General features: G+C 43.5%; 1 protein-coding gene across 2 annotated transcripts in view; it reads right to left on the bottom strand.

Annotated features, from left to right (window-relative positions):
- Window positions 1-13,384, bottom strand: part of COL22A1 (collagen type XXII alpha 1 chain) — a 327,564-nt gene that overhangs the window by 45,862 nt on the left and 268,318 nt on the right. For both annotated transcript variants that reach the window (XM_008001616.3, XM_073018373.1), the window contains exons 46-47: window positions 11,647-11,700; window positions 1,181-1,234 (exon numbers count right to left, since the gene is read on the bottom strand). In XM_008001616.3, coding sequence (XP_007999807.3) covers window positions 1,181-1,234; window positions 11,647-11,700 — 108 coding nt within the window. The remainder of the gene's footprint in view (window positions 1-1,180; window positions 1,235-11,646; window positions 11,701-13,384) is intronic.

The following is a 13,384-nucleotide window of genomic DNA, read 5'->3' on the forward strand; positions in this document are numbered from 1 at the left end:
AATGTAGAGTACATTGCCTTTAATAAGTCATTTTTATAAGAATAATCCAAACACATTTTGTTTTTCCAAATATAGAAGAGACTTTAGCCAAGGAGCTCATTCAGACTTTGAGCACAGCTCTCATCTCACTGCCTGTGGGTTACTCATTCATGTCCCTCATGTCCTTACTGAACTGTAAGCCCAGTGAGGTCAGGAGTCTGTCCGCGAGTCATTCCAGATCTCAAAGCCAGGTGCAGTACCTGGCATGGAATTGGCTGACAATGAGCACTGGCTGTGAGATGCAGAAGAGAGGGAGAAGTAAAGGGGAGGGCAGTTGGGAGAGGAGAGAAAAGAGAACAGGGAAAAGGATGAAAGGATGACAGCATCAAAGCTGGTAGAATTGGACTGGGCAGAAATCAGCTGGTTGCACTGGATAGAGGACGATAGGGAGGACATGCTCAGATCCACAGAGAGAGCAGCGAGCCCTCATTGGTACCATCCTATGGCACGTTAGGAGCAGTGGTCCACCAGGCCTGGATATGCACTGACCAGAGCATGGAGTGTCTGTGAAGCATTTCAGCTAGCACCAAGAGAGCCAGGTAACAGTAACTTGAGATGATGGGAGGGAAGAAGGGGGTATTTTGTAATGAATGACCATTTCAGTGAAAAAAAAACAAAAACAAAAAAAAGTAAAGGTAAAATAGTACAAAAAGAAAGAAATGAAAAAGGAAAAGGAAAGAAAAGGAAGGGAGAAACGAAAGGAAAGGAAAGGGGAAAGGAAAGGAAAGGAAAGGAAAGGAAAGGAAAGGAAAGGAAAGGAAAGGAAAAGAAAGGAAAGGGGAAAGGAAAGGAAAGGAAAAGAAAGGAAAGGGGAAAGGAAAGGAAAGGAAAGGAAAGGAAAGGAAAGAAGAAGGAAGGAAGGAAGGAAGGAAGGAAGGAAGGAAGGAAGGAAGGAAGGAAGGAAGGAAGGAAGGAAAGGAGGGAGGAAGGGCGGGCAGGCAGTCTTCTCTGGGAGAGAGAAGGGAGAGAGGGCACTTACAGTGAACCAGAGATACCAAGATGAAAACCATAAAAATTAGATTTTTAAAAATCCTGCTACAGGCAAAGAAGAGACAAGGAATGACATTGTACAATGGAAGCCACCTCGGAGAAACAGTGCTCCTTCTCAGGGTGAATGGTTCCTTATAAAGTAAATTTTTACCTGATCACCTTTCTGTCCAACCTCACCATCTGTACCACGTTCTCCTTGACTTCCCTTGAAAGGAAAAACAGAAAGGAAAGATGTCACTGGAAACTTTAACAGAGAAACAAAAAGCATTTTCATGCATTCACTCATTCATTCATTCATTCATTCCGCAAAAACGTCTTATCAAGTTCTTGTGGTAGCTCAGACACGGAGGCAGCAGATAGATAGAAACAGGGCCTTGTTAAGGATGTGTGATAAAATGGCTTAACTGGGATTTGGAGTATGGGGTTGGAGAGGGGGCAGCAGGAAATGGGGCTGGGGAGGCAGGCAGGGTTCATTTCTTTGAGAGCCTTGCATGTCAACATCTGATGTTAGATTTAATTGTAGTCACTGGAAACCATTAAAAGGATGAGTAGTTGTCCTAGGTTCTAGCTGTGGGTGTAGTGTGGGATAGGCTAGTGGTCCAGGCTATAGAGAAAAGGGTCGGTTAAAAAAAAAGTGGTGTTCTAGATGTGGCAGGAAAAGAGGCAGAAAAAAACCAGGGTCTGCCGGTCTTGCAGAATAGGTATAAGGGTGAGGGAGAAGCAGAAGTTTAGATGGTGGCAGGAGGAGCAGCAGCACCACACAGGAAGCTTTGGAAGAATTTATCCACACATAAGTTTCTTGCTCCCTCCCTTACTAGCTGTGAGACTTTGAGGAGCCACTTCACTAAAATTGCTCAAGTTGTTTGTTTGTTTTGTAACCTGCAAGAACAAGAAAATAATGATGCCTACCCCATGAAATGTTAGAGAATAAAATAATAAATGGGAAACACTTAGCATAGAGCCCAGAAGACAGTAAGAGCTCAATAAATCTTAGGTATAATTATTATCTTTATTATTTTGCCACTTGCTAACTGTGTGTCATTGGACAAGACAATTAAACTCTCAGTCTGCTTCGAGAATCATAAAATAATATCTTTGTCATGGGGTTGCTGTGAGAGTTAAATGACCTACAATACACAAAGTGCTTAGACTTATAACAGGTTGTGTGTTAGCTCTCAATAAACATTAGCTATCATCACTCTCATTGTCATTATCACCATGATGATCATCATGATCATTATCATCACCATCACCATCGTTATTATTCCATAACCATCATCACCATAATCACGATCATAATCACGATCACCATCAACATCAGCACGACCAGAGCTATTATCATCATTGTCACCATCACCATCATCATCCTCATCTTCACCATCATCATTGTCTACATCATAATGATCAACACCACCACAACTATGGTCATCATCACCATCATCCTCATCCTCATCATCATCATTATTGCCATTGTCATCATCATCATGGTCATCAAGATGCTCAAAATATACACCCTACCAAAAATACTTTTTATAGACCACCCATGAAAGTAACAGCCAAAGGTTTCAATCCTTTAACTATTATCTACCTTAGCTCTACCTTTACTGTGTTAACGAGTGTGTTTCCGTAAAATGTTTTCAAACAAAAGCATTTCAATTCCTTTAAAAGAATGTATTATGTAGTAAACAGGTTTGTGGCAGCAGGTCAATCTTAGCTGTGGTTCTATGCCTGTCGCCCCTTATCTTTGCATTCTTAAACATATAATGTTCCCTCTCTGGTCTCAGTTTGTTCATCTAGTAAATAAAGGATGAGGGGCAGGTCCATCTAGGAGGGTCCTTCCAGGGGTCCAGTGCCCCCAAATTCTCTCATGGAAACATCAAGTCCAGCTCTCTTTCAATCCAGACTGTTCTACCACCTCAGCAGACCACTGATGACAGTGACTACACAATAATCACCCCTCTCTTCCTGTGATATATTAGGAGGGTTAGGCGAGCTCATATCTGTGAAGTGCTAAATACTATTGTTTAGAAGAGAAAAAAATGGAGTCAGAGAGAAAGAGCATTTCTTCTGACATTTTTCTATGTAATTATTTTTACTGTTTCTAAATCTAAATAAAGGCAGCACACCGTCTGCAGACCACGTTGTACTCAATGAAAAGAAGTGACATAGAATAGCCCACTGCTTCCTTAACATTTAGGACAATTACCTTAAAAGTAAATGGCTTCCTTTCAAATTCCAGTGCTCAGTCTGGGTTTAGAATACTTTCAACACTCATGTAGCAACATTGAAAATGTCAGCAGCTCAAGGATCTCCACAGTTGTCCCTGTCTCCTACTCCAACGTAGTCAGGGATCAAAGCAAACACACCCACCCCCAAGCCTGACTCACTTCCTTCCAGAGAAGGGGGCTGACATTTACAGAGCCCCAACTCTTCCAGGAATTCTGCCAAGGCTTCCCACATGATATCCCATTACATATATTTCCTTGTTTATATCCTGAACTGATGCAAAAATATTTAATACGTCTTTATTCTCTTATTGAGCCAGTAAGTCTACTCTATGAGGTAGGGCTTATTATCAGAGTGTTAGATAATAAATCTGAAGTCCAGCCCAGTTCAGTCACTCATCTGAGCTCACAAAGCTTATAGAAAGCAAGGTCTGGAATCTAATCCAGATCCATTTGTCTGATGATCAAATATCCAAGCTGGCTTTCTCTGCCCGTATTACTTTTCCGGCTATTTTCCTAGACCATGATGCCTTGTCCAACTAGTTTCAAAACGTCAAGTGCACTGGATTTATAGTCAGAAAGACTGAGTGACCATGCTGAGCATGGGCTAGATACCTTTCTATACACTGGAGATATAACAATCAACAAAACAGATAAAAACCCTGTCCACTGGGAATTCATATTCCAGGGAGATTACCAGTTCATCATTTTGCTAGTTTAGTCCTCTTCAGAAGAGGTTTATTAAAGAGCCATTCCCAGGGCTTAATTCCCCCAGTTGAAAATAAGGAAAGAAACTTTGCCCCACTCTGTTTACTGAAAACACTTACTTTAGAAAACTTGTTATTGTGAGGTTTTGTGTGTGTGTGTGTGTGTGTGTGTGGTGGGCGGGGGGGGGGGGGTCTCTTTGAAAGGTATGTAAATACTTTTAAAAGCTAAATGAGACTTTTGCTAGCTTTGTGACCCAGGAACCCAGGAATGTCTTTCTCAAGGACCTAGGAACCATCTCTTTGAAACAGAATCAACAAAGAAGATAGCATTCCTATCTATCTCCCAGTTCCTGTCAAACAGTAGAAGCCCAACTTTAGCAGATGACTGGCTCCAAGTTGAAAATCCATTTCCTGCCATGAAGATGTGAGAAGTTTACCTTTGCTTTGAATAAGGTCAATTAGTTAACACAGACACACAGACAGCCACCGCAATTACCAGGTGAATCTAGGAAGAACATGTGGTACCACTAAATCTTCTCACTTGAGGACTAGTTATTGCTTATCTTGAGAACATGTATGTGATAGGCGGCTGTATCAGCTTGGCTATCTAAAAGTGCAAGATTTCTTTCTGTCTTTGCAGTCTCTTAGTATATTGTCTGTAATGCAAATCACATTCTGGTTTAATGCTATTCAATAATAAAATTGTTTTCTTTCTCTTCTACCTTCATGGGAAACCTCTCTGAGTTAGGAGAAGATTTTGTTTTTAATTACATTTTTCCAGCACCATCATGTGCTAAGCACATGACAAAACAATCATTTGGAAGGTACATTCATACCAGGAATTGCTCTAAGAGTGCTGTCCTTCATGAATACACTGAACAGGCAATTTTCTCAAAAGGTTTTCAAACTGTTGAGGGCAGGGACTAAACTTTCCCCAGTTAGTAACTCTCTACTACTCTCAGAACAAACCCTTCTCCTAAACTTTTATGTGCTGTTGTCTTGCTTGGAAAACCTTTCTCCATCGATAGCTGGTAACTTCCTGACTAACCCTCCAATGCAACTAAAACCCTGCCTCCTCCAGGTGACAATAAAAATCCTACCTCCTCCAGGTGGCAACTAAAACCCTGCCTCCTCCAGGTGACAACTAAAACCCTGCCTCCTTCAGGTGGCAACTAAAACCCTGCCTCCTCCAGGTGGCAACTAAAACCCTGCCTCCTCCAGGTGACAACTAAAACCCTGCCTCCTCCAGGTGACAACTAAAACCCTGCCTCCTCACAGGTTACCCCTTGTTCCGTGGTGTTAGTTTTCTTTCAGTTGTTTACTCTTCTTCTGACAGTTTGTTGTGGTTGTTGTTAACTCAAATGAAGCAAGTATTACAAGGACCACTTGCAGTTATATATATTAAATGCTTCCTACCTGCTGTGATTTGTAAATTCCCCTTCTTCAGTTCTCACATTCTCATTCTGAGACAAGTTGTACAGTTCTTTTTCAGATGAGGGACACCAGGTACTGATGAGGGACACCAGGTACTGATGAGGGACCCAAGGTTCAGATAAATAAATGCCCAAGTCCTATAATTAGCAAGGAAAATTCACTTAACTAATAAGAGGCATAGCGGGTTGGGGACCACTGGCTTCCAGATCCCAGGCCTGTGTCCACGGCCCTTTTTGGCTTCCTGCCTCCATCATACATTCCTAAGTGTTCACTGCAAGCTTGTGGGTCTTTCTTCTCTGTCACAGCATCAGGCTATGGAAGGAATGGCCCATATCTGACCTCTCTCTATACCTCCTGACTTGAAAGGAAACTGTTAAGGTGATGCTTGGTGAGAATCTTTCAGAATTGTGGCAGTTATGGATGGAAAGAATTTTCTGCTATGGGAAAGAACATGGAGTAAGTGGCTCCGGGTTATTTTCTGGGCAGGATGGGAATCCCAAGCCTTTTTCAGGTAGTGCCAATGGCAGCAGGTATTATCTCTGCCTCCTCGGAGTCATCCATACCCTCCAAATGAGGACTTTTGCTCATTGGGTGTCTCTGGGTCCACGACAGGCCCCCTTTAGGTCCTACTACTGGTTGGTAACATGCGATGAGAAAGAAATAAAAATGCTTTTTGTAGGGGACAGAATAGTCATCATTTCCAACCCAGACAAGGCATTTACATCTGACTCTGTAGAATACACGCTCCCAGGGTCATTGCTGTGGTTACCATCTTGTTGCTTCTTTCTCCTTTACACAGATCATAATCACAACTGCAGCAACAATCTCCAGACCCTGTATCTTAAAGTCAGTGTTTTATGCAAGTTCATAGTACTAGAATGGAGCTCTGTAGTTGACCATGTGGCATGAACCTCCTCATGCTGGCCACTGAAGAGAGCAGCTGCAAATCTGTAAGATAAATCTTGGGGAAGCTGCTTCCCTGATGCTGTGCCGCAATTGCAAAGGAACAAAACCCTCTTGGCAGTGCATGAGACCAATGAACGCCCAGAACCTTCAGTTGTGAAAGGATGCTGACAATAATTGTAAGTACTCCATCAAGGGTAGCATTTTCAGTTTACAAACTCATCTTCACATCCCCAAGTCTAGCGGAGATACTATTTGATAAATGAAGTTGAACAGAGAGGAAATGAAACAGTACTTCTGTCTATTTTCTGGAAAGTGGTGTAGGGTAAATGACAAGCATAGAATTTGGCTTGGCTTTGAAGCCAAGAACCACAATAGACTGAGTCCACGGAGGACACATTTAACCCTTCTGTGATGCATTTTCTCAACAATAAGTGGTGATAAGGGGCAGCCATTGCTGACAGGAGCATTAGCAGATATAGTGTAAACTAAAGCATTGCACCCCACTAGGAGCTGTCCTGGGTGCTGGTGTTGGTATCAGCTATTACTAAAGAGTATGACAGGACAATAACTACTTGGGGTACTGAAGTTGGACTAGCAGGGGTCAACGCCAGTTATAGTATCTGCTAGTTTTGTAGCTGTGGCAATTAATCTTGTTAAACCTTAGTTTCCTCATCTGTAAAGTGAAACAACAGCTCTGCCTCCTAGCATCATGCTGACCATTGCAGGAGATACTAACCTGCTCCTTGGAACACTGAGCACCCTGCCCAATGCAACTGTCTGGGGCTCATCATGCAGGGTTAGATCACATGCCCCAAAGACTTCTTGTGGTTGGAGTGACCATCAACTCCTAAATGGAGCAAGAAGAACCCCTGTCTTTCAGATACAGCACTAATTGTTTTCTTTTTTTCTCGATGGAAGCTTTCTATTCTCAGGGTATTTAAAGGAGCAAACCCTCCGTTGAAGCAAATTATAAGGGAACAAAAGCAGGGCCATTACTAAAAACATCAGCACTGCATGCAGGGTTGGGCTGAAGGAGAAAACAGTCCATACTTCATGGAGCTAACTCCTTATCTGTTTAATTGATATGCTTTATTCTTTGAATAAAGACAATTCTGGCGGGGTGTGGTGGCCCACACCTGTAATCTCAGCACTTTGGGAGGCCAAGGCGGGCAGATCAAGAGGTCAGAAGTTTGAGACCAGCCTGACCAATATGGTGAAACCTCATCTCTACTAAAAACACAAAAATTAGCTGGATGTGGTGGCATGCACCTGTAGTCCCAGCTACTCAGGGGGCTGAGACAGCAGAATCACTTGAACCTGAGAGGTAGAAGTTGCAGTGAGCTGAGATTGCAACACTGCACTCCAGCCTGGGCAACAGAGCAAGACTCCACCTTTTTAAAAAAAGGCAATTCCTCCTCAGCAGAGGCTAAGCCCAGCAGCCAGCAAGCTGACAGCAAAGATTACTTAAGGATCAGGTAAAATTTGAAATTACGAGGCGAGAAGCTTGGCCTCATCTGGCGATCCCAGAAAGAGGTCATGCCCAGTAAGGAGCTCCTACATTTGAAGATGCTGCACTTTCCTGATGCCTTTCAATCTAACACTGCCCCGGGCAAATCTCTTGTTCTATCTGCACTGAGATCTGATATCTATAACTCCTGATGCAGGAGTCTTGCCTCTGTCAAAACCCTCTAAATCTTCACAGTCCACAGGTCACAATATCTAGATGTCTTAACCTGCCAGCTAGCATCTGGGAGACCTGGGTGTTTTCCATTCTGTTACGCCACAAAGCTGGTGTTGTTGTCACAGCACAGAATTGTTGGGCTTTTTGCTTGCTTTTTTACAGTCATGACAACAGTGCCAACAACCTTTTCCAGGACTGGGCCTATGGTAAGGAAAGTGAGTCACTTACCTTGGGTACTGAATACCTCTTGCTGAGAAGCCAAGAGAAATAATATCCCTATGCAATATAGATAGATAGATAGATAGATAGATAGATAGATAGATAGATAGATGATAGATAGATAGATAGATAGATAGATAGATAGATAGATAGACAGACAGATTGCATAGGGATGTTATTTTATATATATTATTTTTTCAATTTTTTTTTCTTGAGACAGGGTCTCACTCTGTCACCCAGACTGGAGTGCCGTGGCACGATCTTCACTCACTACAACCTCTGTCTCCTGGGTTCAAGTGATTCTCATGCCTTAGCCTCCCGAGTAGCTGGGATTACAGTTATGTGTTACCACACCTGGCTAATTTCTGTTCTTAGTAGAAATGAGGTTTCACCATGTTGGCCAAGTAGCTGGGATTACAGATGTGCACCACCATCCCTAGCTAATTTTTGTATTTTTCGTAGAGACGGGGTTCCACCATGTTGGCCAGGCTGGTCTTGAACTCCCAGTCTCATGTGACCTGTCTGCCTCAGTCTCCCAAAGTGCTGGGATTACAGGTGGTAGCCACTGTGCCTGACCCCTATGCAATATTTTAAAAAGTCAAAGTCAATCTAAAGTAACTCAAGATGATTGAAATAGCAAAATGTAAATAAACACGGGTATCTGATGCCACTGGTGTTTGGCAGAAGTGAGTTAGGTAGGTCATTCAAGTGGAGGGTGGGGTCATGTCTTTATTTTAAATTTTGATATTTTGTTCCTCATGAAATGAATGCGTTACTTTTAAATTTTATAAAATATGGCAGGCCAGGCGCGGTGGCTCACACCTGTAATCCCAGCACTTTGGGAGGCCAATGCGGGCAGATCATTGATGTCAGGAGATCGAGACCATCCTGGCTAAAATGGTGAAACCCCGTCTCTACTAAAAATACAAAAAAAAAAAAAAAAAAAAAAAAAATTAGCCGGGCACGGTGGCAAGTGCCTGTAATCCCAGCTACTTGGGAGGCTGAGGCAGAAGAATGGCGTGAACCAGGGAGGCAGAGCTTGCAGTGAGCTGAGATTGTACCACTGCACTCCAGCCTGGGCAACTGAGTGAGACTCCATCTCAAAAAATAATAATAATAATAACGCATTAAAGTATTATTTATCTAGGTTGCTGAGGTTTCTGACTTCTCCAATTTTATTCCCAAATCCTCACCCTAAATATGGGGCTGCCACCACTGTGACCACAAGGGCTAAAAAAGCTAACGTCAAATGAGCACTTACAATTGAGAAATAAAAATAAAATCCTAGGCCCCCTAACCAACTGTACAGACCCACTCTTGGCCAAGGAGACCCAGAAAATCCTTAAAAACTGAGTTCCCAGCCTGACCACCATCTCTGGACTGGTTTTGGCCAACTCACAGAGCATGTGTAGTCAAAGCTTTCACGTCTTCTGCTTCACCTTTTGATGTCAGAGGTTTCAAAACTTTAAAAACTCCACCCTTGGATTATGCTAATGCTGCCATTTTTTGAACTCATGACCCATGATGGGGCATGAAACTCAATTTCCCATGCACATGTTTCTCCTTCCATAAAGATTCATGACTTCTCCTATAGCTTTTTAAATGCATGCATTTGGCCAGCCTGCTCAGCATAAATCCTGCTGCTTTTACCCTCCCCTTGAGGCACTTGCTCTTGGTTTCTGCCGGAGGCTATGCTTCCCAACCTGTGGGATGGACAGCCTGCAAGTGCAATCCTATGTGAGAAATAAAGATCTCCTTTTGAAGTCTGTGGGCCTGAGACAGGATAGGCAATCAAGGAAGTAATCATGTTCTCGGGATACAGCAACCATCCGTAGTGACAGTAAGGACAAGCAACACAATAAGCTTCAGCATTCACATTATAATTAAGCTCATCCACACAAAGCTATCTTCAGTAGGGACTTTCCTCTCTAGAGAGCATGTGCAGTTTGATTTTGCCCATCCTCAAACTGACCCTTTGCTCATAATAGTAAAAAACATACCCCTTGGTGGAGATTTAAGATGCTAATGAGACATGTGATGTATGAACAAGTACGTACAGCTACTGCACATGTGCACCCAGAGGACCACTGAGAGCATGCTTATGAGTAACGCCTCTTCCCACCTCCTTATGAATAATCATGTAAGGCTCCCATAAAGGGAGTCTCCCTAGTGCTAGTCTTTGCTGTCTCATCCTTACGAGCAGCCCATCCTGAATCCTCTCTCTCTCAGGTGTACTGTCTATTCTGCCCCTAACTTTCCGAGTATTCTTTTTCTTTTGCAACAAATTACACGATGCTGCATCTCCTTTGCTGTGTGTCTCTTGTTTAAATTATTTTCAACCAAGAACTGAGGTATCACAATAGCCACACTTTGTCATCCTTCAGTTGATACAAAGTACCAGGCACTGATGGGAGCATTTTGCCTGCAGTTGGCACAGTAATAAGCCTGTAGGGTCATAGTTTTTATAGTCCTTTGTTAACTTTAGGAAACAAAAGGCCAGAGAGGTTAAGAAACTATCCCAAGATCACACAGCTGAGATGGAATTCTCACCCCAAGGTCTGGCTTCTGAACTTTCTCTCCTAGTGACAATTTTATGCCACTTCTTCTATCAGATGAGGCATGTTATGTCCAGCCAGGCCTCAGGAAGAGACACAGGGACACATTTGGCCCCAAGTGTTGGTGGGGAAGGTGTTTAGTCTGCAGCAGCACAGAGACCACGAGAGATAAGGGAGCACACTCTGGGGAGCACCAATGACAGTGGGAAGGGAATGAGGGTGTGGGTCTATCTGCCCCCATACCAGCACTCAGGCACTTTCTTCTTAGAGTTAAATACTGTCACCACCAACAGCTCAAACAGCTCCAGCCCCAGCACATTTGTTTTGACAGCCAGAGAGCTTCCCTGCCTATTCCGGGGTTGAGATTATACCCCGCTTTCTCTCAAGCCAGCCTCCCTGGCTTTGGGAAACCACAGAGCCACAGAGCTGCTTTTAGACATGCCTTATCACTCACATGAGAATAACAGTGCTCGTTTGCATTCAAAAAGCACTTTCCTCATATTTTTCAACTGAGTGCCACGTTCTTTTTATGTATCATATCACTCAATTTTAACAAATCCCTGACACCATTTGTATTTTTGTCATTACTGTGGAGGTGTCTGACCAAAAAACCCACGTCTTAACCAGCAGGTCCCACACAGTCCAATTCTTCCATGCATTTCATACTTTCCAACACGCAGTTGTTTGTAAACGAGCAACTGAGATTCCACAAGTTGAAGTCACCTGCCCATGGTCAATAGGACAGTCAGTGCCATGCTTAGACCCAGAACAGGGGTTTTCTGATTTTCAAAACCACTCCTTTACACTGGCCATCACTCTTCCTTACATTGAGATTAACCATTGAGATGAGCAGAATAGACCCATGCAGATGGTTATGAAGTCTCACTGACCTGTGGTCCAGCTATCCCTGGGGGCCCTGGTAGGCCTGGAGGTCCAGGCTCTCCCTGTATCAGGGACACAAGGAAAAAGAAGGAAACAAGAATGAGTATCTGGCCCACATCCAGGGTCATCACCAAGCCATCCCCCTCGCACCTCCATTCACTGATTTTCCACTGGGACTTCCCGGCAGCTACCCCTGCCCCTAGCCTGTCTGAGCAAAGGGTATAGGCAAGTGGTAGTACTGAGTGTGGCTGTGCAACCATGGCGTGACCCACCATTGATGTGATTAGTTGGTGTGTCTCCAAGATGACGCGATGGCCCCTGCCTCCCATATTTGCAACCTGAAGCAGCCGTCCTGTCATTTGTTCCACGGTTGGTCTATATGGCCAACAGGACATGGCAGAAGTGATGGTGTGTACTTGCTGAGATTAGGGTATACGATGGCTCACTCCCACCCTGGCCTGCCACAGCCCCGCCCCGCCCCCTCCAGCTTGCACTTTTTCTATCCAACCACTCATTTTGGGGAAAACCAGTTTCCATGTCTTGATCTCACTCAAGCAGCTCTGCAGAGAGGCCCATGTGGTAAGGAACTGAGGTCTCCATCAACAGCCACAAGAGTGAACCTGGTTGGAAGGGGATCTTCCACCAGATGGACCTTGAGATGACTGAAGCTCAGGGCTTGAGGGTTGCCTCAGGGAAGACCTGAACTGAGCCAGAACAACCCAGCAAAACCACTTCTGGATTTCTGCCCCAGAAATTTGAGATAATAAATATTTGTTGCTTTAAGCCACTCAGTTTTGGAGCAACCTGCCATGTAGTGATAGATAACTAATATAGTTGAGAAGAGAGAAAGTGTGCTGCACTAAGAAATAGAGTCTGAATTATGTAGCATCTCATGTGTGTGTGTGTGTTTGTGCTTTATAAATACATGTACATGTATAATTACACTGGCACATATTGCGCGTTCTTTGTAGTTATTTTCATAACCATTTTCTTATGGTTATTTTCACTTCGAGCTCTGTAATACCTTGAGTGTCAGCTGCTTGACTCTGAGAAAGGACCACCCAGGTGGGAGGGTGGGGGTTCTCGGCCCCCCGCCAGGTCCTGCCAGGGGTCACGGAGCATTGAGTGGTTGTGAATATCAGAATCACTGTGTAGTAGTTGTAGTAAACACACAGAATACAAACCTCATTCCCAGTGATTTGAAGCAAAGCAACTGTGGTAGAAAGGTCTGGAAAAGACTGACCTAAACATTTCCCTAAGTGATTCAGAAATGCCGCCCTGACAGCCTCTGCACTGATATCAAGAATCTTTAAGGTCAAGACTCCTGGAATAAACTCCTAAAGACCCATTTACCTTAATGAACTAAATGATCTTCCGAGCTGTTTAAAATTAAGGCAATGGAAAAGGCTCATGACATGGATGTAAGAACATTCAAACATGTTTATTTACTATCTGATAAAATATGATACAAGAAATGCTGCAAATCAAATAAATGCCTGTTTTTAATAAGTTGATCACCAGGAGAATTTAATGAGGTGAAATTATTCTTAGTCAAATTAGCTTTAGGATTGGCCTCTGTCCCTTCCAGGGTTCCGGAGTGTATGGAGAAATTTCGAGGACTGTGGCACACCTGTGGGGGTCTATGCTCAAATAGCCTGCGTAGCTGAATCGGTGGAAAGGGAAAAAGCACTGCTTAAGTCTCAGAGAGTCAGAATAAAGGTCATCTTTCACATTTGTGTTTGTATT

This window comes from Chlorocebus sabaeus, chromosome 8 (assembly GCF_047675955.1).
Source record: "Chlorocebus sabaeus isolate Y175 chromosome 8, mChlSab1.0.hap1, whole genome shotgun sequence".
Classification (NCBI taxonomy): domain Eukaryota; kingdom Metazoa; phylum Chordata; class Mammalia; order Primates; family Cercopithecidae; genus Chlorocebus; species Chlorocebus sabaeus.